At 48.4% G+C, this 21,504-nt stretch overlaps 1 protein-coding gene across 2 annotated transcripts in view; it reads left to right on the top strand.

Moving 5' to 3' along the window:
• Window positions 1-21,504, top strand: part of AP3D1 (adaptor related protein complex 3 subunit delta 1) — a 293,074-nt gene that overhangs the window by 252,120 nt on the left and 19,450 nt on the right. For both annotated transcript variants that reach the window (XM_085636830.1, XM_085636829.1), the window contains exon 31: window positions 531-652. In XM_085636830.1, the coding sequence (XP_085492956.1) occupies window positions 531-652 (122 nt within the window). The remainder of the gene's footprint in view (window positions 1-530; window positions 653-21,504) is intronic.

The raw sequence follows: 21,504 nt of genomic DNA, 5'->3' as shown, positions 1-21,504 counted from the left end.
AACTATCTTCCTCCTCTTTACCGGGTGGTTTGCACCTCTTTTGAACTCTATAACATAATGCTGTTCTTGCAAGGAACCTATAGGCCCTTGGATTTTATGCTAGCATGTGGTGCCAAAGTAAAATGACAATAGATTTCATTACATTGCTCATGGGGTGCATCTAGGTTTGAGTAAGGGTCAGGAACGGATTTGAAATACATTGGTCTTGTAAGCAAGTGTTAAAATTATCATGTTGTAACTTGTCATCGTCACCTGGTTTTCACTCTTATAAGTTACGTACAATGTTTTGGCCAAGTTGAAATACATTTTCTGTATTATTAGCATTTGGTAATTCATTATAGTCAGTGAGTATCTTTCCATTCTTGAAAAGAAAAGTACAGTTGTTTATAGGGTAGAAGGAACATTGTAACCATGGCTCTATGGCATCATTGTATTTGAATAGTAAATAAATGCTGTTTAATGGAGTTGCACACTGTTTCTTTGTTAGGTTGCTATCATTACTAATACCACTTTCATCTGTTCTTAATAAGTGATGCGTTTGCTAAATTGCTGGAATCCGGAGAGTTGAAGATGCGTTCTTTAAAGGTAGACGGAACTACCATGTCTTTCCATCACCTCTTGGCAAGAATCTGCTTCCACCATCACTTTTCAGGTAAGAATTCATTCTTATTTGTGATAGTGTAATTTTTAGGTCCACCTACTCCTCTGTTTCGCTCATTCTACTGCCACAAGACTATTGTGGGGAGACTAGACAGAAGCTGCTGATGTGGTCTAGTCATTTTGAAATCGGGAAATAAGAGTTCCAATTTCACCCTCCTAGTTTACCAAGAGGGTGTGCTCAATAACAAATGCATCTTTATTTCTTTCTCTTTCTAGTCAAAGCTGGCAGTACAGTAATCTGTGTCTGAAGCTCCCATAACTATCAAAAACTTTACAAAAGAATAAGACATTATATCTTGAGACGCTCTTGGCAGTTTCCCATTTTTTGACACACTGATCCTTTTATCTCTTTGAGAAGGCATTTTCTGTGTTTTTAATCTGCAGTTAGCAAAGAAAAGAATTTGCTTCCCATGGCTTTATGGCCAGTTTCAAGCGGTGCTTGGAATGAATGTCACATATACCCAAGTAGGTTCCAGTACAATGTACATTCACAAAGTTGGGTGTTTGTGCATTTACCACCAGGAGGACCGCATCATCTGTTCTGGGGTGGATCCTCCTGGCACATGTGGGTGCAAGTAACTCGAGTTCTCAGTCATTCTCTGTAAAAATATAATGGAAGCTGTCATAACATCTGTTGAGTTTGACTAGTTTAAACATTTTGGGCTATATGTATGAAAGATCATATTGCTGTGCCCTTACCAAATCGGAGTCTTATACTTCTCAGCCCTGCCGCGGAATCTTTGTTGAATCCTACTCTAATATTGGGTGAGCAAGAGCCTTTTCACCCATTGTATTTTACGTTGCTAGAACTGGGCAAATAAGCTATTTCTTCTTATTTTAATCTTGAACAGGACCCTCTACATCTGACCAGACATTTCTTTTCCATGATGTGTAAAGCTATGGAACCTTGAACCTGCTTACTCATTCTAAACCTGCTACATGATGGTTGTTTTCGAGCTTGGCTCTATCTTCCCAGTACAACCATTGCTTGTTTTTGAATCATCGTTAAAGAGGAGTCATGTGCCTCCCACCACAAGCAGTTTTGCATTATGACCTTAAAGCGTTTAATTATCGTCGGTGCTGCTAATGTTTTAGGTATTACGTCGATGAAACGTTTTTTGGCATGGAGAAGTATTTTGTTTTGGCTACCATTCCCCTTTCATTGAAGGCTTTGAATATGTAGCCGTCGCCTTGTCAGATGACTATGCCTTGTCTGTTGCATTGTCAGTGATTCTTCTGGTGTAGCCTTTAAAACATCTAAAGATTGATTAGTCATGGACACCTTGTCCGTTAAGATAATGTAGATGAAGAATTGTCCTACCTTTTTTATTGTAGAGTTAGACGAGATTTTTTTCCCCTGATGGATTTTTGGCTGAAGGTTGGTCTTTCTTAAATGCTTTTTTGATGTTGCTGCCTCAAATGTGAAGTATTTGTCTGACCATTGTTTTTCTTCGAATCCACTTTTGAGGCAAGAAGATTCTGTCTACAGCCTTCCTCTCTTAAGAGGAAAATTAGTTTTTGGTGCCAAGACATTCTCTCACCCAACAAGAGTCAGGGCTAACCTGTTGTGATATTTTAAAATCCTTTTATGAGAAGTGAGATATATATCACATTGTTTTGGAGTGAAGTCTACATAAAGGCACATATATATTAAAAGTGCTTGAAAAATTCATATTAAAAATCAAATTGGCAAAGCTGGCAACTCTTCTAAAGTGCTTTTTAAATTACTGAAGGATTTTATTTATCTCCGCGTGTGCTCCCAAAGAATTCAGACATCGTAAGAATTGTGCGACTCATTGGCAGATTTGTTTGATGACAAAATCTAATTTTTCAAAATTTTCCCAGTGCACCCGATCAGACTTTCATCGATCCCAATCTCAAATCTCCCTCCTTAACTGTGTTTGCAGCCTAGGGAAGTTTAACTTGTTCACTTCAGAACTAATTAAAAGATCTCTAGAAGAAGCCAAATCTGTCTCTCCTTTGGATTTATGCCCTCCCAGAATCTCAGCACTCCTTTCCAATCAGTTAGCCCCTGCTTTATGCTCCTTGTTTAATTTATCCATAAATACGGGGAAATCCCCTTGGTCTAGAAAGCTGTGCAGGTTATGCCCAGACAAATGAAGGCCAATCTTGCATTTACAAACCTTACAAACTATTGGCCCATCTCACTGCTCACTCTATTAGGCAATTTGCTGAAAGTTCAAATTAACAAACCATGTTCGCATTACTTCGAAGATAATATGGTCTTGGACCCATCACAATCTGGGCCCGATCCTCATGCAGCACGGAGACCGCCTTAGTGGCAGTCACAGATCACATACATCTGAAAGATACAGTTAGTTATATTCCTTACCTTCGAATTACCCCCAGGCGTCTGACTGGACCCGGAAAGTTTTTTCGTCAGCAGTACCTCTGCGCGTCGGAAGGTGGCGTTGGTCGGCTCCACGTTCGCTGTAGCTACATAGACACCGCCCTCATCCACTGACGTCCGTTCTATCTTTTTCCGCGCCAGCCAGCGCAGATCCGGAGAGAGCGGTACCTCCAGTCACTTTTTGACAGAACTTTTTCAGCGACTTTTGTAGACGTCTTTTTGAGTTCTACGACTCCTGGTGCATGTAGGGATGCCCGGCTTGAAGGCTTATGGATCCTGTTCTTGACTGATGTCGATTACGGATCCGCACCGCGTGTATCTCTTATGCCTGTAGCGCGACCACGACCCCAAGTCGTGCTCCGACTGCCGATCCATGGCTCAGAAGACTTTGCGGGAGTGGTCCTGAAAGCTTCTTGAGCACTGGCAGTTGGCTCTGTGTCATTCGAGGTCCCGGTCGCGAGGGAGGTCGAGGGACCGGTTGCGGATCCATCACCACTCTTCTAAGTCTTCGCACTCTGGGTCAGGTAAGTCGAAGCACAAGAAGTCAAAGAAGCATCGTCGCTCTTCGAATTCTCCCTGTCGGTCAGCTGACGCGACGAGGGATGCGGGCGGTGCCCCTCCTGCGGCTCCGCGTGCAGAGCCTGAAGTCAACTCAGAGTTTCCCTCTCTTCCTGGGACCCGGAGCGACTCCTGCCCAGCTTCGTAAGTCTTACAAGGCGATGCACACCATCTTTGGGCAGCCTGAACCCGCCGGCGCGTCTTCGGGCCCCGCGGACTCGGTTGGGGGGCCTGGGCCTTCTTCGCCGACAGCCCCAGTGTCCCAGGGCCCCCTTGGATCCGGATCAGCCCCCCGGCCTCCATCCTTATGTGGACCCGGAGCCGGACTAGCATCATCCGACCCTGGATCCGGTACCGAGAGGGGTTTTTGTGCCCCTGCTCACTCCTGAGGTCCCTTTTAGGCCAGATTGGCACCCAGAGGATGAGGAGGAGGACTGGGAGGGGTCAGGTGACCCTGTGACTGACCAGTTGGACAGTGAACAGGACTGGAGAGAGGAACTGGGGGATGCTAGTGGTTTGGACACCTCCTCTGACCTTGGCATGTTGTCTCCTCCTACCGTGGCTACAGAGGAGGGAGCTTCGTACGCAGTGGTGTTGCGCAGGTCGGCCGAGCTCCCTACAGTGGCGGTCAGGACTAACCTCCTGACAGAGGTGCTTCATCCGCAAGCGAGCTCTTCGGAGCCCCTGCTGCCGTTCAATGAAGCCCTCACTGACGTCCTTTTGGGCACCTGGTCCAGGCCCAACACGGGGGCTCCCGTGGATAGGATGATTGCCCGACACCACCGCTAGGCTCCGGGGGACCCTACTTTCCTCTCCCAACACCCCACCCCTGAGAGGTTCGTGGTCCAAGCCTCTACCACCAAGAGCGCATTCCCTACCGCTCCACCAGATAGGGAATCCAAGAAACTGGATCATCTTGGGAAGAAGATTTTCTCTTCTGTCAGCTTGGGACTGCGGTCGGTAAACACTGCATGTCTATTGGGCTGTTATTCTCACTCTGTGTGGGATACGGTTGCGCAAGTGCTGCCGCAGTGTCCAGAGGAGGCCCGGACAGTGCTCTCCCAGGCTATTGCTGCCGGGAGAGATGCAGCAAAGTTTACCATCCGTTGTGGACTGGAAACCGCCAACTCTCTAGGCAGGGCGATTTCCACGTCGGTAGCCCTTGGTCGCTACGCCTGGATGAGATAGACTGGCTTTTCTGGGGTTGTCCAGAATACCCTCATGGACATGCCCTTTGATGGCCTTCACCTTTTTGGCGACAAAGCGGGCAACGCTTTAGAGAGTTTCAAGGACTCACGGGCTACGGCCAAGTCCTTGGGCCTCTCCAACCGCCCTACACAGTCTGCTTTTTGCCCCTTCCGTGGCTACGGAAGGGATGCCCCACAACGTCCCGCCCAGAGCCACAGGCTGGCGCAAGTTACACAACCTTCATACGGCCGGGGACGTGGGAACCAGCGGCCGGGCCAGTCCACCAACCCCCTCTCTGCAGCAGCCTCCCAACCTTCCTAGTCTGACATTTCAGGCCCATCAAACGCCAGTGGGCAGCAGGGTCCGCCATCACCTCCCCCAATGGCGCACCATCACATCGTACAGGTGGGTTTTGCAGATTAGTCTGAAGCGGCTACTCCCTCCCCTTCCAGACTACCCCTCCAGCCATGCCACCTCGGTACCACTGTATGACGAAGGATCACCTGGGCCTTCTCCAACAGGAAGTCACAGCTCTCTTGGCCAAGGGAGCCATTGAGTGTGTTCCTGCTCCAGAAGTAGGTCATAGTTGTTACTCCAACTACTTTCTGGTACCCAAGAAGGATAAGGGCCTTCGTCCTATCTTGGATCTCAGGTACGTCAACCGCTTCCTCTGAAAGGAGAAGTTCAAGATGTTGACGCTCCCTCAGGTCTTGTCTGCCCTCGACCCTGGATACTGGTTGGTAGCGCTGAACCTTCGGACGCTTATTTTCACATCCCCGTCCTGCCGGCCCACCTGCGGTTCACGGTAGGCCACGAGCACTTTCAGTTTACCATGCTCCCCTTTGGCCTTACCAGTGCCCCTCGGGTGTTCACGAAAGTGATGGCGGTGGTTGCAGCTCATCTGCGTAGATCGGGGGTTTCAGTCTTCCCCTATCTAGACGACTGGCTGTTGAAGGCGGGCTCGCCCCAGACTGTCGTCTTCCACCTCCAGACTACAGCTGACCTCCTGCACTCGCTGGGGTTTCCCATCAATGTGCCGAAGTCACACCTGATTCCCTCTCAGAAGCTCCTCTTTATTGGACCGGTTCTTGACACGACGCGGTTTTGGGTTTATCCTCCCAAACAGCGAGTCTGGGATATTCGGGCTATGATTCAGATTTTTCAGCCTCTATCCCAGGTTTCGGTCAGGCAGATCCTTAGGCTGCTGAGCCTCCTGCATCCTGCTGGTGATCATGCCAGGTGGCATATGCGGGCTCTGCAGTGGGACCTGAAGTTCCAGTGAGCACAGCCTATGGGGAATCTGTCCGATTGCGTTCAGCTCTCAGAGGGCACTGCACACCAATTGCAGTGGTGGCTCATGAACCAGGATTGGGTCACCGGCAGATCCCTCTCCCTTACCCAACTAGTGCACACAGTGGTGACTGACGCATCCCTTCTGGGTTGGGGCGGCCACATGGGAGAGGCAGAGATCAGAGGTCTCTGGTCTCCGGCGGAGTCCGGGCTCCGCATCAACCTTCTGGAGCTCCGGGCGATTCGTCTTGCACTAAAAGCATTCCTTCCCTCTGTCCTGGGAAGAGTAGTGCAGGTGTTCACGGACAACACCACCGCCATATGGTACAGCAACAAACAGGGCGGGTGGGTTTGTGGACCCTTTGCCAGAAGGCCCTCCGCCTCTGGACTTGGCAGGAACATCAGGGCATATCCCTGGTGGTTCAACACCTGGCAGGTTCACTGAAAGCTAGGGCGGACAAACTCAGCCGCAGGTGCATAATGGATCACGTATGGCGTCTTCACTCGGAGGTGGGGCAAGGTCTCTTTCAGCAGCAGCACTAAAGAGAACACGCAATGTCAGCAATTCTGTGCAATGGAATTTCCAAGGCAGCACTTGCTAGGCGGCGCTTTTCGTCATGAGTGGTGTTGCGGTCTGTAGTACACCTTTCCGCCTATACCACTTCTGCCCAAAGTGCTGAAGAAGATCAGGCGCGACCGGGCCCAAGTCATACTTGTGACTCCGGATTGGGCATGAAGAGTCTGGTATCCAGAGCTGCTCAACATGGTCCTTGATCCTCTTCGGGAGGATCTTCTGTCGCAGCAGCAGGGAACAGTCCCCCACCCAAACCTGTCCAGCCTCCACCTCCTTGCGTGGATATTGAGCGGCGGCAGTTGACTTCATTTGACTTGCCTCCCGAAGTTTGTGATGTAATCTTGGCAGCCAGGCACTCTTAAGGGCTATCTTTCGGCCATTTCTGCCTTTCTTCGGCTTCCTGATCAGCCTTCTCTTTTTAAGTCACCGGTTGTAAATCGTTTTTTAAAAAGCATAACTCATCTCTTTCCTCCTATTTCCTTCGTTATGCCTCAGTGGGACTTGAATCTGGTCTTGACATATTTAATGTGTGCTCCCCTTGAGCCGCTTGACAACTGTCCTTTAAGACTCTTAACTCTTAAGACTACATTGCTGGTGGCCATCACATCTACCAAAAGGGCGAGTGAGCTCCAGGCTCTTTCATCCAAGCCTCCTTTTCTGTTAGTCCATCCGGACAAGATTGTCCTCAAGACCCGTCCAGCCTTCCTTCCCAAGGTTATCACCTCCTTTCACATTGGGCAAACCATCACTTTGCCCACCTTCTTTCCGCCTCCGCATCCTTCGAAAGAGGAAGAGAGGCTCCACCGTCTGGACCCAAAACGTGTGCTTTCCTTTTATCTGGATCGCACCAAACAGTTCCGGGTGGTTGACCAGCTCTTTGTTGGCTACGTGGGAGCCAAGAAAGGTCAGGCCATACACAAATGGGCTATCTCCAGATGGGTCGTTTTGTGTATCAAAGCCTGCTATTCTCTAGCAAAAAAGGTGCCTCCAGTGAGACTGCGCGCCCACTCCACCAGGGCAACGGCAGCCACTTCTGCTTTGGGACGAGGAGTTCGTCTGAATGACATCTGTCAGGCAGCTACGTGGGCATCGCTGCATACGTTTACGAGACACTACTGCCTCCACAGCCAAGTCAGGAGAGACGGCTTCTTTAGCCGTTCTGTTCTCCAGGACTTTCTGGTGTGAACCTGGTTCGCAGACCCACCACCGGGGTTGGTATTGCTGGGGTATCTATTCTAAGCTAAGCAATCTATAACTAACTGTTTCTTTCAGATGAACAAGTTACTTGCCTTCGGTAACGATATATCTGTCAGAAACATTGGTTAGTTATAGATTCCTTACCTTACCCCCTTCCCCCCCCCCCCCATCCTCTCTGTTCTGCGAACTGATTTTTAGGGTTAAGGACATCCTTTCAGGGCCCAAGTTTTGTGCACTAGTGTTCAGTGTCTTGCATGGCTCTGCATTTCTGGCGAGGAAAGTCTTGTACTGTACTGACGTAAGTGCTCGAAGGCGGCATCTATGTAGCTACCATGACGTCATCCCGGCGACCACGATGCCAACGACAATCGCGGAGACCACCGACGCCACCTTCCGACGCGCAGAGGTACTGCTGACAAAAAAACTTTCCGGATCCAGTCGGATGCCTTGTGGTAATTCTAAGGTAAGGAATCTATAAGTAACATATGTTTCTTACAGATATATCGTTGCCGAAGATAAGTAACTTGTTCGTTTAGCTTTTGATGCTATTACACCAACTATGCATGTACTGTTGGATTCATGTGCAGCGTTTGACACTGTGTCCCTTCCCAGCCTACTTCAAAGATTGTACGAAATTGGAATCTATGGGACAGCCCTACAATGGTTCTCTGATTTTTAAAAAGATAGAACTCAGATCATCTTCTGGGCTATTTCAAATCCCGTATCTGATGGAGACATCTAGCCACAGATTCCTCACCTTTGAATTATCCCCAGCCGCCAGACTGGATCTGGAAAATTTTCTACAGAAGTACCTCTGCGTGTTGGTAGAGGGCGTCGAGCAGCTCTACAGCGACGTTGTCCACCGGACAATAACCTGTCATTGACAGTTAAAGAACTACTAAATACTTGAAGAGGCAGGAGCACCTCACTGGGTGCCACCCGTAGGTGAAGTCTGAAAGAAAAAGCCAATAGGCACTGCCCTAGAATGGCAGATATATGACAGTAATCAAGGAGACCATGCCCAGTGCAAGTTCAGTATGGGAGGAAGAAGAGGAGCAGACGGTACAGCAAACCGGGTCTAAGAGTCTGCTCCACTCCACTGTCCCGAAAAGAGCTTAAAGCAGAATCAGCATGAGCACCGAACAGATGCTGACCATCAAAAGGCATATGCACCAAAGCGGATTGAACAGCCTACGAAAAACCAGAGGTGCGTAGCCAGGCACTCTGATAAAGTGCCACTGAAAGAGCCATGGCTCGCCCCACAGAATCGTGGACGGTAAGTAACTTATTCATTATGACGATTGACCAAGGGCGTTCCCCAGAGCTCATGACTAAGCCTTATGGTTTTCTATATCATCCCCCCTTGCAAAGATTGTCAGATCTTTCCGTTTTGAAATTCTGTCCTGTGCTGATTTTTTTTTTTTGTAAACATTTTTATTGCCATTTTCTGTAATTACGTACATAACAGTTACCGATGGCATTGGCATACAAAAGATATATCACAGTCTAACGCTTATTTTTTAATCTGCTGCACGGCCTTACAGATGCAGGGGAGTTACAGATCGATATTTTATCAGCAGTACTTTTGATGGAAATGGGAGGAGAGTAGGGGATTGATATGCAACTCCAAAAACATTTTCCGAAGCAATATCCAAGATTGTTGACCTTTGTTACTGGGGAAGGTTCAGTCGTAACCCTTTCGCTTGGCCAGAAGGCCAACAATCAACCTCTGTCTTCTTGGCATTTAGCCTGAGCAAAGTACTACTCATCCTGCCTGAATAACTGTTAGACATTGCTCAAGAATTTGCTAAAGCTTTGGTTGGTTGAAGAGCAATTATTTGGATTTCAAGAACTGGTGTCAAAAGATCTAATAATGGACCATCGGGCTACATTTAAATGCTGAATAAGAGTGGGAAAATAGACACCTGGGTTATCCCATAGGAGAATAGCATCTGCTTGTAAGATAAAGATGCAAGAGCAAATGATTGGCTCTGCCCATAAAGGAGAACTAGGAGGTGCTGCGTTCTGAAGGTTTTCAAGATGGTTGAAGAGCCAAATACTTAATACTGATCTCAGCTATTGCAGGTAGCAAAGAAATAGATTTTTCTCCAGCACCAAACTGTATTCTCTTTAGATTCCTTTCTACTTTACCATTTATGTGTATCACTAATACACAGTTTTTTCATAAATGAGGATAACTCCTTAATTTTGTCTCAACAAGGACGGCAACGCAGATTCTGTCTGAGTGTGACGGATCATCATCAAAATATTTTATTCTGATGGATACATCTGCCAGTGGATTCCTCACCTTGTGAATATCCCCTGCGCCAGCAACATTCGGAAACTTTTGTAGCAGTCCACGCCGATGTGGTCGAAGGCGACGTCACAGAGACACGGCTCCGCTCGCGACTCCGCTGACGTCACCGGCTCCATAAGAAGACCCCATCGGCGTGATGACGTCAGTTCCCTTTTTTCCGCGCCGACGACGCCAACGGATTTCGGGAATAGTTACTGGTAGCTGTTCTGGTTACTTTGTATGTTTTCTGGATTTCTCTGACGTGGCGCCGATAGGCCCGAGTCCGGTGCTGTCTGACCAGTATCCTGCTTTCCCTACTCCAGGTCAGGACCCCTCGCATTATCTCAATGCGATGTATGGGGTGTTCTCACGGGCCATGTATACCTCTGGTGCACCTATGGGTCCGATGGGTCCGATGGCTTTCAATCTGGGAGTGCCGCAGGTTTACCCTCAAGCACCGTTTATGCCGTTCTTCCCAGCGGCGCCGTCTTGGCAGCTGCCGGCGCCGAGAACATCGACGCCGCTTCCTTCATCGCCGGCACTGACTCGACTTCGTTCGATGCCGGCTGCTCCAGCTGATCCGCCTTCGACGCCTCTGCCGGCGCCGTCGGATTCGATTACGGCGCCGCCGACGCCGCGGGTGCGGATCCGTTCAAGAAGGGAGGCGCAGAGAGTGCTAGAGGAGAGGCGCTTTCTGATGGAAGAGGCTGAAGAGGGGGAATTGGTCGAATCCGATGAGGTGTTCGACGAATTGAAGGAGGCAAGTGGTCTGGATTTGTCTCCGGAGTGGGAGATCACTCCACCATCAGACGAACCCTCTAAGGACGCAGCACCCTATCATGCAGTGATTAGAAAGGCTGCGGAGTTGTTGGACCTTCAATTGCCATCCACCGAATTCAAGTTCAATATTTTAACTGAGGTGTTGCATTCTCCAACTGCGGTCTCAGAGCCTCTGTTGCCTTTCAACGAAGCAATTTTGGAACCTGTGCTGGATGTGTGGCGCAAGCCTTTCTCGGCTCCTGCAGTCTCCAAGGTAGTCGCAAGAAGGTATAGGGTGGCTCCAGGGGATCCAGAATTTTTATCTTCACACCCTTCACCTGAAAGCCTAGTAGTTCAGGCGGCTTGTTCTGGACAGTCGAAAGGGGCATTTCCTCAAGTCCCAGGGGACAGAGAGGCAAAGAAGGTGGACTAATCGGCCAAGAAGGTCTTTTCATCAGCCAGTATGGCATTAAAATCTTCAAATGCGACTTGTTTGCTGGGGCGCTATATCCATGCGCTTATGGACTCGGCTAAAAAGTTGGCGCCAAAACTGTCAGAGGAGGATAGAGGAGGCTTCAATGAAGTTCTATCAGATGCCCAGGCGGCTGCTCGCCAGGTTATTCAGAGTGGCCTGGATACGGCAGACTCAGTTGCCAGGATCATGGGGTCTTCAGTTGCCACCAGGAGGGGTGCATGGCTTAAGACCTCCGAGTTCTCTTCTGATGTCCAGTCAACTTTATTGGACTTACCTTTTGATGGGTCTGGTCTGTTCGGGAAGAAGGCTGACGCTGCTCTCGAGCGCTTCAAGGAGAGTAAGGCTACGGCTAGGTCGTTGGGCCTTCAATCGCAGCCGAGAAGGTACTTTCAAAAGGTACAGAGGATTTGGAAGGGCGAGTTTTCGTTCTTATAGGCCAACCCAGCAGCAGCAAGGCTCAAAGGGATATAGAGGAAGACTTAGAGGTCGCTCACGTGGCCGTCAACTCTCCTCCTCTTCTTCCTCTTCCTCAGCCCCTCCCACCACCGCAAAACAGCCCTAGATTCGACATTCCGGATCATGCTGGTCCTGTGGGGGGCCGGCTTACCCATTTTCTGCAAGATTGGGAATCTGTAACTACAGATCTCTGGGTTCTGGATCTTGTAGAAAATGGGTACGCCCTTCCCTTTCGGGAATTCCCTCCGAATTACCCTCCTTGTCAAGGGGCTTGCTCGGAGGACCACCGTCTTCTCCTGCAGGAGGAAGTCCTGAAGTTGTTTCAAAAAGGTGCGATAGAGGTGGTTCCGGAGCAGGAGAGGGGTCAGGGATGCTACTCCCGGTATTTTCTGATTCCGAAAAAGGACGGCAGATTGCGTCTGATATTGGACCTCAGGATCCTGAACTTTTACCTGAGGCAGGAAACGTTCAAGATGCTCACCCTTGCGCAGGTTCTTCAGGCGCTGAATCAGGAGGACTGGATGGTGTCGCTCGACTTGCAGGATGCGTATTTTCACATCCCCATTCTGAAGTCGCACAGGAAGTATCTCCGGTTTACGGTAGGGTCGCAACATTATCAGTTTGCGGTCCTCCCGTTTGGTCTTACTTCGGCACCTCGAGTCTTCACAAAGGTGATGGCGGTGGTGGCAGCCCATCTCAGAAGGTTGGGGATTTCGGTTTTCCCTTATTTAGACGACTGGCTGATCAAGGCGGAGTCGTCGGAGAAGGTGCTGTTCCATCTGCAGGATACAACTCGGCTGTTGTACAGATTGGGTTTTTCGATCAATGTGCCCAAATCTCACCTGGTGCCCTCTCAGCGCAACCTGTTCATAGGTGCGGTACTGGACACTACTGTGTGTCGAGCATTCCCTCCTCCTCAAAGGATTCTCGACATTCAGGAGATGATTCCTTTATTTTACAGCGGAGCGGTCGTTCCAGTTCTGAAGGTCCTTCGCCTGCTCGGTCTGTTCGCTTCCTGCATCCTGTTGGTCAACCATGCACGCTGGCACATGAGGGCGCTCCAGTGGTGCCTCCGCAAGCAGTGGTATCAGCACAGGGGAGATCTCAGGGAGTCTGTGAGGATCTCCGGAGAAGCTGCAGCGGATCTGTCGTGGTGGAGCGTGGAGGGCAATCTGTCCCAAGGAAAGCCCTTTCATCTACCTCCATCGGTGGCCACAGTGATAACGGATGCATCCACTCTAGGGTGGGGTGCTCATCTGGGGGATCTGGAGATCAAAGGTCTTTGGTCTCCGGAGGAAAGGTTGCTGCATATCAACCTTCTGGAATTGCGGGCGATACGTTTGGCACTCAAGGCCTTCCTCCCTTCTCTTCGCGGTCAGTCTGTTCAAGTCCTGACGGACAACACTACCGCGATGTGGTATATAAACAAACAGGGAGGAGTGGGGTCTCTTTGTCTCTGCAGAGAGGCCCTGCGTCTATGGTCCTGGGCTCAGGACCATCGGATTTGTCTGATGGCAAATCATCTGGCCGGAGTTCTGAACGTGCGTGCGGACAGTCTCAGTCGGCAGTTCTCCGCCGACCACGAGTGGAGGCTTCATCCGGAGGTGGTTCGTCGCGTCTTTCGGACGTGGGGGACGCCTCGGGTGGACCTGTTCGCCACTCACGAGAATGCTCACTTCCCGTCATTCTGCAGTCTCCAGTATCCGATGCAGGGTGCTTTAGGGGACGCGTTTCAGTTCAGTTGGGGTTCACGACTCCTTTACGCGTTTCCTCCCATACCCTTGATTCCTCGGGTTCTGAGGAAGATTCGACAAGACCGGGCCCAAGTCATATTGGTCGCCCCGGATTGGCCAAGAAGGGTGTGGTATACAGATCTTCTCCACCTCTCCTCGTGCCCTCCGCTCCGTCTCCCACTGAGGGCAGACCTCCTCTCGCAGTCGGAGGGGCAGGTTCTACACCCCCACCTCCAGAGCTTACACCTTCATGCCTGGAGATTGAACGGGGCAACCTGAATTCTTTCTCTCTCTCTCCCCAGATGTGGTGGACGTTATTTTATCGGCCAGGCGTCACTCCACCAAATCCATATACTCCTATAGATGGTCTAAATTTGTTCTCTGGTGCGGAGAGAGGTCAATTGATCCCTTGAAGGCTCGTTTGTCTAATATTTTGCAGTTTGCCCTTTCACTTGATCAGCAAGGCTTTGCTGTGGCTACGGTAAAAGGATACTTATCGGCTTTGTCGGCTTTCCTATGTCTGCCGGATCAGCCGTCCTTGTTTAAATCACCTATTGTGCTTAGGTTTCTCAAGGGCCTCACGAATAAATTTCCTCCTACTCCCTTTATTGTACCTCAATGGGACTTAAACCTTGTACTAACATATCTTATGGGTTCTCCCTTTGAGCCCTTGCATAAGTGTCCCTTGAGACTGTTGTCTTTTAAGGCAGTATTCCTCATTGCAATCACCTCGGCAAGGAGGGTAAGTGAGCTTCAAGCTCTTAGTTCAAAGCCCCCATTCTGGACTGTGCATGCTGAACGAATGGTGCTCCGGACCAGGGCTGCATTTTTGCCTAAAGTGGTAACTCCCTTCCATCTGGGGCAATCCATTACCCTTCCTGCTTTTTATCCTCCCCCACACCCTTCCAAGGAGGAGGAGAGGCTTCACCGTTTGGACCCTAAGAGGGCGGTGAGCTTTTACCTGGACAGGACGAAGGACATCAGAGTTGATGATCAGCTCTTCGTGGGCTTTGCTGGCTGCAGGAAGGGCCGTGCGGTGCACAAGCGCACCCTTTCCAGGTGGATTGTCTTGTGCATCAAGATTTGCTACTCTTTGGCCGGTAAGGAGCCTCCGGAGGGTTTAAGAGCTCATTCCACTAGAGCAAAGTCTTCCACCTCTGCTTTGTCTAGGGGGGTTCCTGTGGAGGATATTTGTAGGGCGGCAACTTGGGCCTCCCTTCACACCTTTGCAAAACATTATTGCTTAGACACTGAGGTGAGGAGGGACGGGCATTTTGCTCGTTCTGTTCTTCAGGATTTTCTGGTGTAGAAGGTTGGACACCCTCCTCCGGGAGTGGGGACTGCTGTGGAATCTATTCACAAGGTGAGGAATCCACTGGCAGATGTATCCATCAGAAGAACAAGTTACTTACCTTCGGTAACGCTTTTTCTGGTGGATACAGTATCTGCCTGTGGATTCCTCACTGACCCACCCGCCTCCCCGTTGTCCATCCTTCTATACCAGTAATTCTATGGATGTAATTCTATTGATGGTTTCAAATGTGTTTCTTGCTGTCAAGGGCATTATGTTATTTCTATTGCTTTGATGTTTATTCTCCACACTGTGTGTGTTGATATGCGTATTGTGTACTGTGTATACTGTTTATGTACATATTGCTGTCAGTCCGTCCGTGTGCCTCGAAGGCACGGAAAAAAGGGGCGGAACTGACGTCATCACGCCGATGGGGTCTTCTTATGGAGCCGGTGACGTCAGCGGAGTCGCGAGCGGAGCCGTGCCTCTGTGACGTCGCCTTCGACCACATCGGCGTGGACTGCTACAAAAGTTTCCGAATGTTGCTGGCGCAGGGGATATTCACAAGGTGAGGAATCCACAGGCAGATACTGTATCCACCAGAAAAAGCGCTACCGAAGGTAAGTAACTTGTTCTTTTGGCCTATGAGGCCATAAAAGTGAAAAAAACAGTAACATTCAATACATACATAAAAAGTTCATTTAAGGTACTCATCCATTGCTCACTTCTTCGCATCTGTTTCATTGGAGTTCGAATTGAGTTTGGATGAGTCCCACATTGTGGTCTTAACAATCTAGGGGTTGCCCTCTTATCTTGTTCATCTGTAAAGTGCCTGTGCAATTTAAGAGCAGCAAAGTACTATATGTTCTGTACCTATATCGATTTCTGGTAAAGTGCGTGTGCGGTAGATGTGCAATAGCGCAGTTATTACAATATACCGTTATAATAAAATTGTGTCCAGAATGATACAAAAACTAGTAAGAGTTAAACATTTATAGAAAAATTCAATAAAATGCCCATATCAAACTTGTACTGTCATTTCAGAAGATCATCAAAATATTACTAAAAACAAAAAAAACTTTTAAAATACATGGCAATTAATAGTACTTCTATATTTACCCAGGAGAATAGCTATTTCACTTTCGGTACCATATAGCCTTGGCCAATGGTCTTCCCCGCGTAACAACCCCACTCCGTTAATTGCAGCGCCATCTCCGGAACCTTTCAAGTCAGCCTTTTTCAAGGATAAAAAAGATGTGTTCTTACTAAACAGTAATTCAGTGACAATACAATGCATGTTTGGGGTATCCAATCCCCTTGGATTTTACAAATGACTGCTACTGCCAAGTAGTGCACTATTACCACTAGATAGGCGCTTCGGAGAGGCAGTCTAAATGTAGAATTACAGTTTTTGCCCTGTGTTGGAAATGGCCCTTTTTGCAGGGTTATCCCCAAACATTTTGCTTCTTCCTCCTATTTGGATATTTGATTTACTTATCTGAAAGAGACAACATGAAATAATATATTTTAAACCACTGTAAGACGAAATCCTCAAAACTGGGGAGCCGCATCGCGGTTGGAGAAGGCAGCAAGCGGGACTACGTGGCCCAGAGTGCCTGGAGGCACACACCTGCAGCGTATCACCCACCCACCAGTACAAAGAACCTCGCCGCTCCCGCTGGCGCGGGAGCCGCATCGCGGTTGGAGAAGGCAGCAAGCGGTATTACGTGGCCCAGAGTGCCTGGAGGCACACACCTGCAGCGTATCACCCACCCACCCTCCAGTACAAAGATCATCCACTTCCGCATCGCGGACGCGCGCCGGTCGAAGCCCGGACCAAGGGCGGGCCCGTTTGAGCCCGTTAGAGGACGATTGAGGTTGGGTCGGGGCCACCCCCTTTGACTCAACTAATAAGGTCAGTCACACTTTACTACCCATTTGGTGCCCAAATATTAGGGATATAATAATCATTTGTTTGTTATACGAGCAGCATTCCATAGTGTGATTGAGGCCTCAAGCCAAGTCTAATACACTCTTACGTCTGCATAATGACTGCCGCTTCTGATATGGGAGGGAAGTCCCTGGCCGGTACTTTAGACCAATTCTTGTTAAGAGTGTCTTCCATCTTGGATAAGGAAATAGATTACACCGAGAAACGCCTATCCTTGGGATCTCTTGTAGACAAACGCTCCTCTCTGGGCCATCTGACTTACGCACATTCCCCGGTCCACAACGCAAAACAGGAATCCGACAAAGATGTAGGCTCTGTGATATGTGTGCCGGAAAATATTTCTCCCTCCAATGGAAGATCTATTCATTGCATTCCGGAATCCGAAGGAGCTAATCTCACTACCAGACCAAGAACGGGTCAAACAGACTTTACTCAAACCGTTGGTATGTCTGAGAGTGTTGAGACTCGGTCTGCTACGAATCCAAAGGTAAAAATACCCCCTCTAAACAACAGGGTGAGCATGAAAAATCAGAGACCCAAAAGGAAACGCGGAGAACCGTTAGATGGTGGTCAAACTGCAAAGGCAAGGCAAATTATTCCTGTGGATACTCCTGAGATGTCCCCCGCTCTTCCAGAAGTAACCCTAGTCGGTGAAATGGCTGGAGCACCAACACCATCACCATTAGCCCCACCCAAGGAATTACAAAACGTAGGAGATGACTTTTGGGGAAAGATAGTCAATATTCTACAAAACATGTCAACCAATATACGATAGACTGGATAGCATTGAAAATAGACTGACATGTTTGGAGTTGGTGTACTCGTCAACGCAGACTCGCCAGAAAAATGTTAGTAATTGTCAGGCGTGCGACAAGTTACCTGTTACGTCCTCTGATAAAAGTGCTATAAATGTTAATGTCGCCCCAACCTCTATTTCCACTGTAGCTAAAATTAATCCGCCGATAACGGGGCAGGCAACTTTACCAAGACTATTTTATGCAATGCAGAGAGTGTGGGGAGCGCAATGGTACCAGTAAGCGGTAGCTCAGTAGCTGAGCAACCAGGGAGGGTAACATCCAGTACTCCGGCAACAAGAAAACTCCCAAATATACACCTCCCTCCAGAGTCTAGACCCTATGTGGTAATATTGGCAGGGGTCAAGCCTCTGTGTTTAGATAAAAGGGAGGACTATAGGGAACTGAAGAATAAATGTGTGTTCTGGTTAAATTCAAACCGCCCCTTACCCCAGCACGTCTCTGCAGAAATTCTTTTTGCACGACGAGTTAACTGGGTAGGCTCTAAAAGGAAAACAATAGAGGGAGATTGTATAATAATTAACTTTAGAGACACCAGGGCAGTGGAACACATCTGCAACTGGCAGAATCCTAATTCTTGTACTCCTATTCTTTCCCTGCCCTTGTCCTTCTTCCATTGTGACCGCCAACAGCCAAACCTAGTGGACAGTGGCCAGAGAGGTATCGATACTTGGCCCAGGCATAACAGAGGACCTAATGTGCAGTATGAGGCAATTGGGTCCTCTGGTTTGGAAGACTGTGATTGACGTCTAAATCTCCACAGTAAGAGGAATAAATCAAGTAAACCAGCTATAACCTTTGCAGAAAAATGGGTAGATTGTACCATTCCAACTGAGGATGTTGAAGTAGGTAATGAATTTGCCGAGAAAACAACATCTGACCAGTATCAGATAGGAGAGAAAAACCGCCCAACCATAGGGACTGGGGGGATATTCCCATTAAGCTGTGTCACAGATCTAGGTAGAGAAGTAGAGCTCGGGGTTATAACCAACGCAAGTACTCCCACCAAGGATAAACCGGCTCACCAAGATAGGGATAGTCTAAGCCTCTTACCATGGAGTCCAAGCTCTACTAAGGGAGGAAGCAGTAAGAGCGGCTTAATATCCTGGAACATAGCAGGCCTAGGCCCTAAAGCTGTAGACCCTGATTGGTTGGGTTTTATAGCTAAATTTGACATATGTCTCTTCCAAGAGACGTGGCTAATAGAGCCCCTGTTATGTAATGGATTTCTTAACTTTTATATCCCAGCTTTAAAAAGCGTAAGAGGACACCCGCCTGGCGGGCTAACTATATGGTTAAAGCAAGACTTAGGATGTCGAGTTACCCAAGGACCCAGAATTAGTGACGATATTCTCTCTGTAAAGATTGTTTCAAAGTCTGGGTTTAAGTTAGAAATCTTTAACGTTTATGCACGAGGTCTGCCGGGGGGCAAAAAGTCTCCAGTCGTAAAGTTACTGGAAGAAGCAATAGACTCCTTGCCCCCAAACACTCTACCTATTGTAGCAGGTGATTTTAATACTTCCTTTGAGCCCCTGGATCATGACACATCTCAGCTTACTGCTGAAGAAGATGCTAGTTGGGGAATTCCACTTCTTGAGATCGCTCCCGTAAAAAGATGGACGGAGGCGGCAATCCAGCTAAATGGACTGTGCCTAGGAAACCACATGAGAGCAGCCAATGGTAGAAGTTTGTCCGATAAATTAGGGACTAACACTTTTGATAATGGTCGTAGGGCAAGCAGAATAGATTATTTGCTCACTCATGTTATACTTTGGCCTCACTTCAGAGACATGAAGGTAGTCAACCAAATTGAGAGCGACCATCACCCATTAGCTTCATCATTTAGTAGGTCCCTGCTTGGTTATCTATAATTGCAGCAAGACACTCATGAGTCTGAACATCTATTGTCTAACAATATGCGTTATTTGAAATGGGATCGGATTGTAGAAGACCCAAAGACGCTATTAGCAATAAAAGATGAAGTTACCAGTGCACTTGATGTACCGGGTAGAGTAATAGAGGGCCAAAGCTCCCGCCAGATAGTGGTGGAAGTTCATAACAAGCTTTTTGCGGGCTTGAGAAAATATTTTTTTAAACAAATTCCCCCAAAAAATTCCAAACACCATAAAAAAGAGGGATGGTATAATCTTGCTTGTAGGGAAGCCCGGGTTGAACTTGGTAGCGCACTCAAACACAAAGATCAACTACCTGTAAGATCCGCTAGGTCACATTATGGGAAGATACTGAAGGAGGCAAAGGAAACTTGGGATAATGAAATGTGGAAGGATCTCCTTGATGCTTGCAGGAACAAGAATGGCAAAGAATTTTGGGACACATATAAATGGGATAGGGGTGGCATAGCAGAGCGGCCACAGAACAACGTGGCGCAGAATGCATGGGTTGACTACTTCAAACCCCAGTACGCTGCACCCGATGAAAACACACACAGTGAGACTTCTAGCTATGTTTATTATGATAGGGCAATATTTTCATTAAAAGATGTAGATAGAACCCTAGATAAAGTGGTTGGGGCAAAGCTCCTGGTATGGATGGAATTCCTGCGGACGGGTTTATTAATGGCAGAAGCCTCTGGTCTAGTTATATCATGCGACTTGCTAATGCAATTGCCCAGGGAGCTGATATCCCCCCCCTCGTGGAAGGGTGCAGAAATTGTCCCAATATTCAAAAAAGGGGATAAATCAATCGCAAGTAATTATAGGCCGATCAGTCTAATAGATTCGATTCAAAAGATTATAGGCCGCATGTTCCTCCATGTAATCCAAATATGGATAGAAGACCAGGATATCTTAAGCCCAATGCAGGCAGGGTTCCGATCCCGGACAAGCACAATTGATCAAGTTTTCCGTTTTGTCAACCTGTATTGGAAAACGGTGATCTTGGGGAACGGCGCCCTATATGCGGTGTTTGTGGACCTAAAAGCAGCCTTCGACTTGGTTCCACGCAGAAGGCTCTGGCAGGTTCTGAGGGAAATGGGTATTGCACCTGAGCCTCTTACCGTGATCATCCGCTTACATGAGGGAAATGTACCCCGGGTGCGGTGGGGGGGTGTGGGGGAGGTGACAGAGGATTTCCCGGTTGGCAGGGGTGTGCGGCAGGGGTGCGTTTTAGCGCCGACCCTGTTCTCGCTCTTTGTCAACGGGGTGGCCGGTCACCTCTCACTGACCCCCACCGACGCGCCGGCCTTGGCAGGAGTACGGATTCCTATCCTCATGTTTGCGGATGACACATTAATTATTTCCAAGACCTCAAGTGGCCTACAGAAGGCACTCGGGCGCTTTGAAGAATTTTGTACAGTAAGGGGTTTGGAAGTTAATACGGGCAAAACGAAGTTCATGTCATTTAATGCCCATAAGTCCTACAAGGGAAAAATTTATATGAACAAGTTACCTTTGGAGGAGGTTACCTCATTTACATATCTGGGCATAACACTACAGAAAGATATGCGTTGGGGCTGTCAGTTAGATCGTGCCGTGTTACAACATAAACAAAAATCAGGTGCTCTTCTGTCTAGATTTAAAACCTCACACACCAAGCCAATTTCTCCAGTTTTAGAAATCTATGGGGCCAAGGTCCTGAGCTCATGCCTTTATGGGTCTGAGCTCTGGGGCTTTGGTAACCTGAACGGTCTGAAGGTATTAGAAAATGCGTTTTTACGAAAAATCACAAACCTCCCTTCTAGCACGCCACTACGACCTCTACTATTGGACCTTGGCAAGAAGCCACTTGAACATCTGGCGAAGCTTCGTCCAATACTGTATTGGCGTCGGCTTTGGTGTACAGACGAACTTGCTCATTACAGGAGTGGCTTTGTGGACATAATTGAAACTGACAGGTCCCGTAAAATAACATGGTTACATGGGATTGAATCT

The sequence above is a fragment of the Triturus cristatus genome, chromosome 12, assembly GCF_964204655.1.
Source record: "Triturus cristatus chromosome 12, aTriCri1.1, whole genome shotgun sequence".
In the NCBI taxonomy this organism is placed as follows: domain Eukaryota; kingdom Metazoa; phylum Chordata; class Amphibia; order Caudata; family Salamandridae; genus Triturus; species Triturus cristatus.
This window is presented reverse-complemented; position numbering and strand designations above follow the sequence as displayed.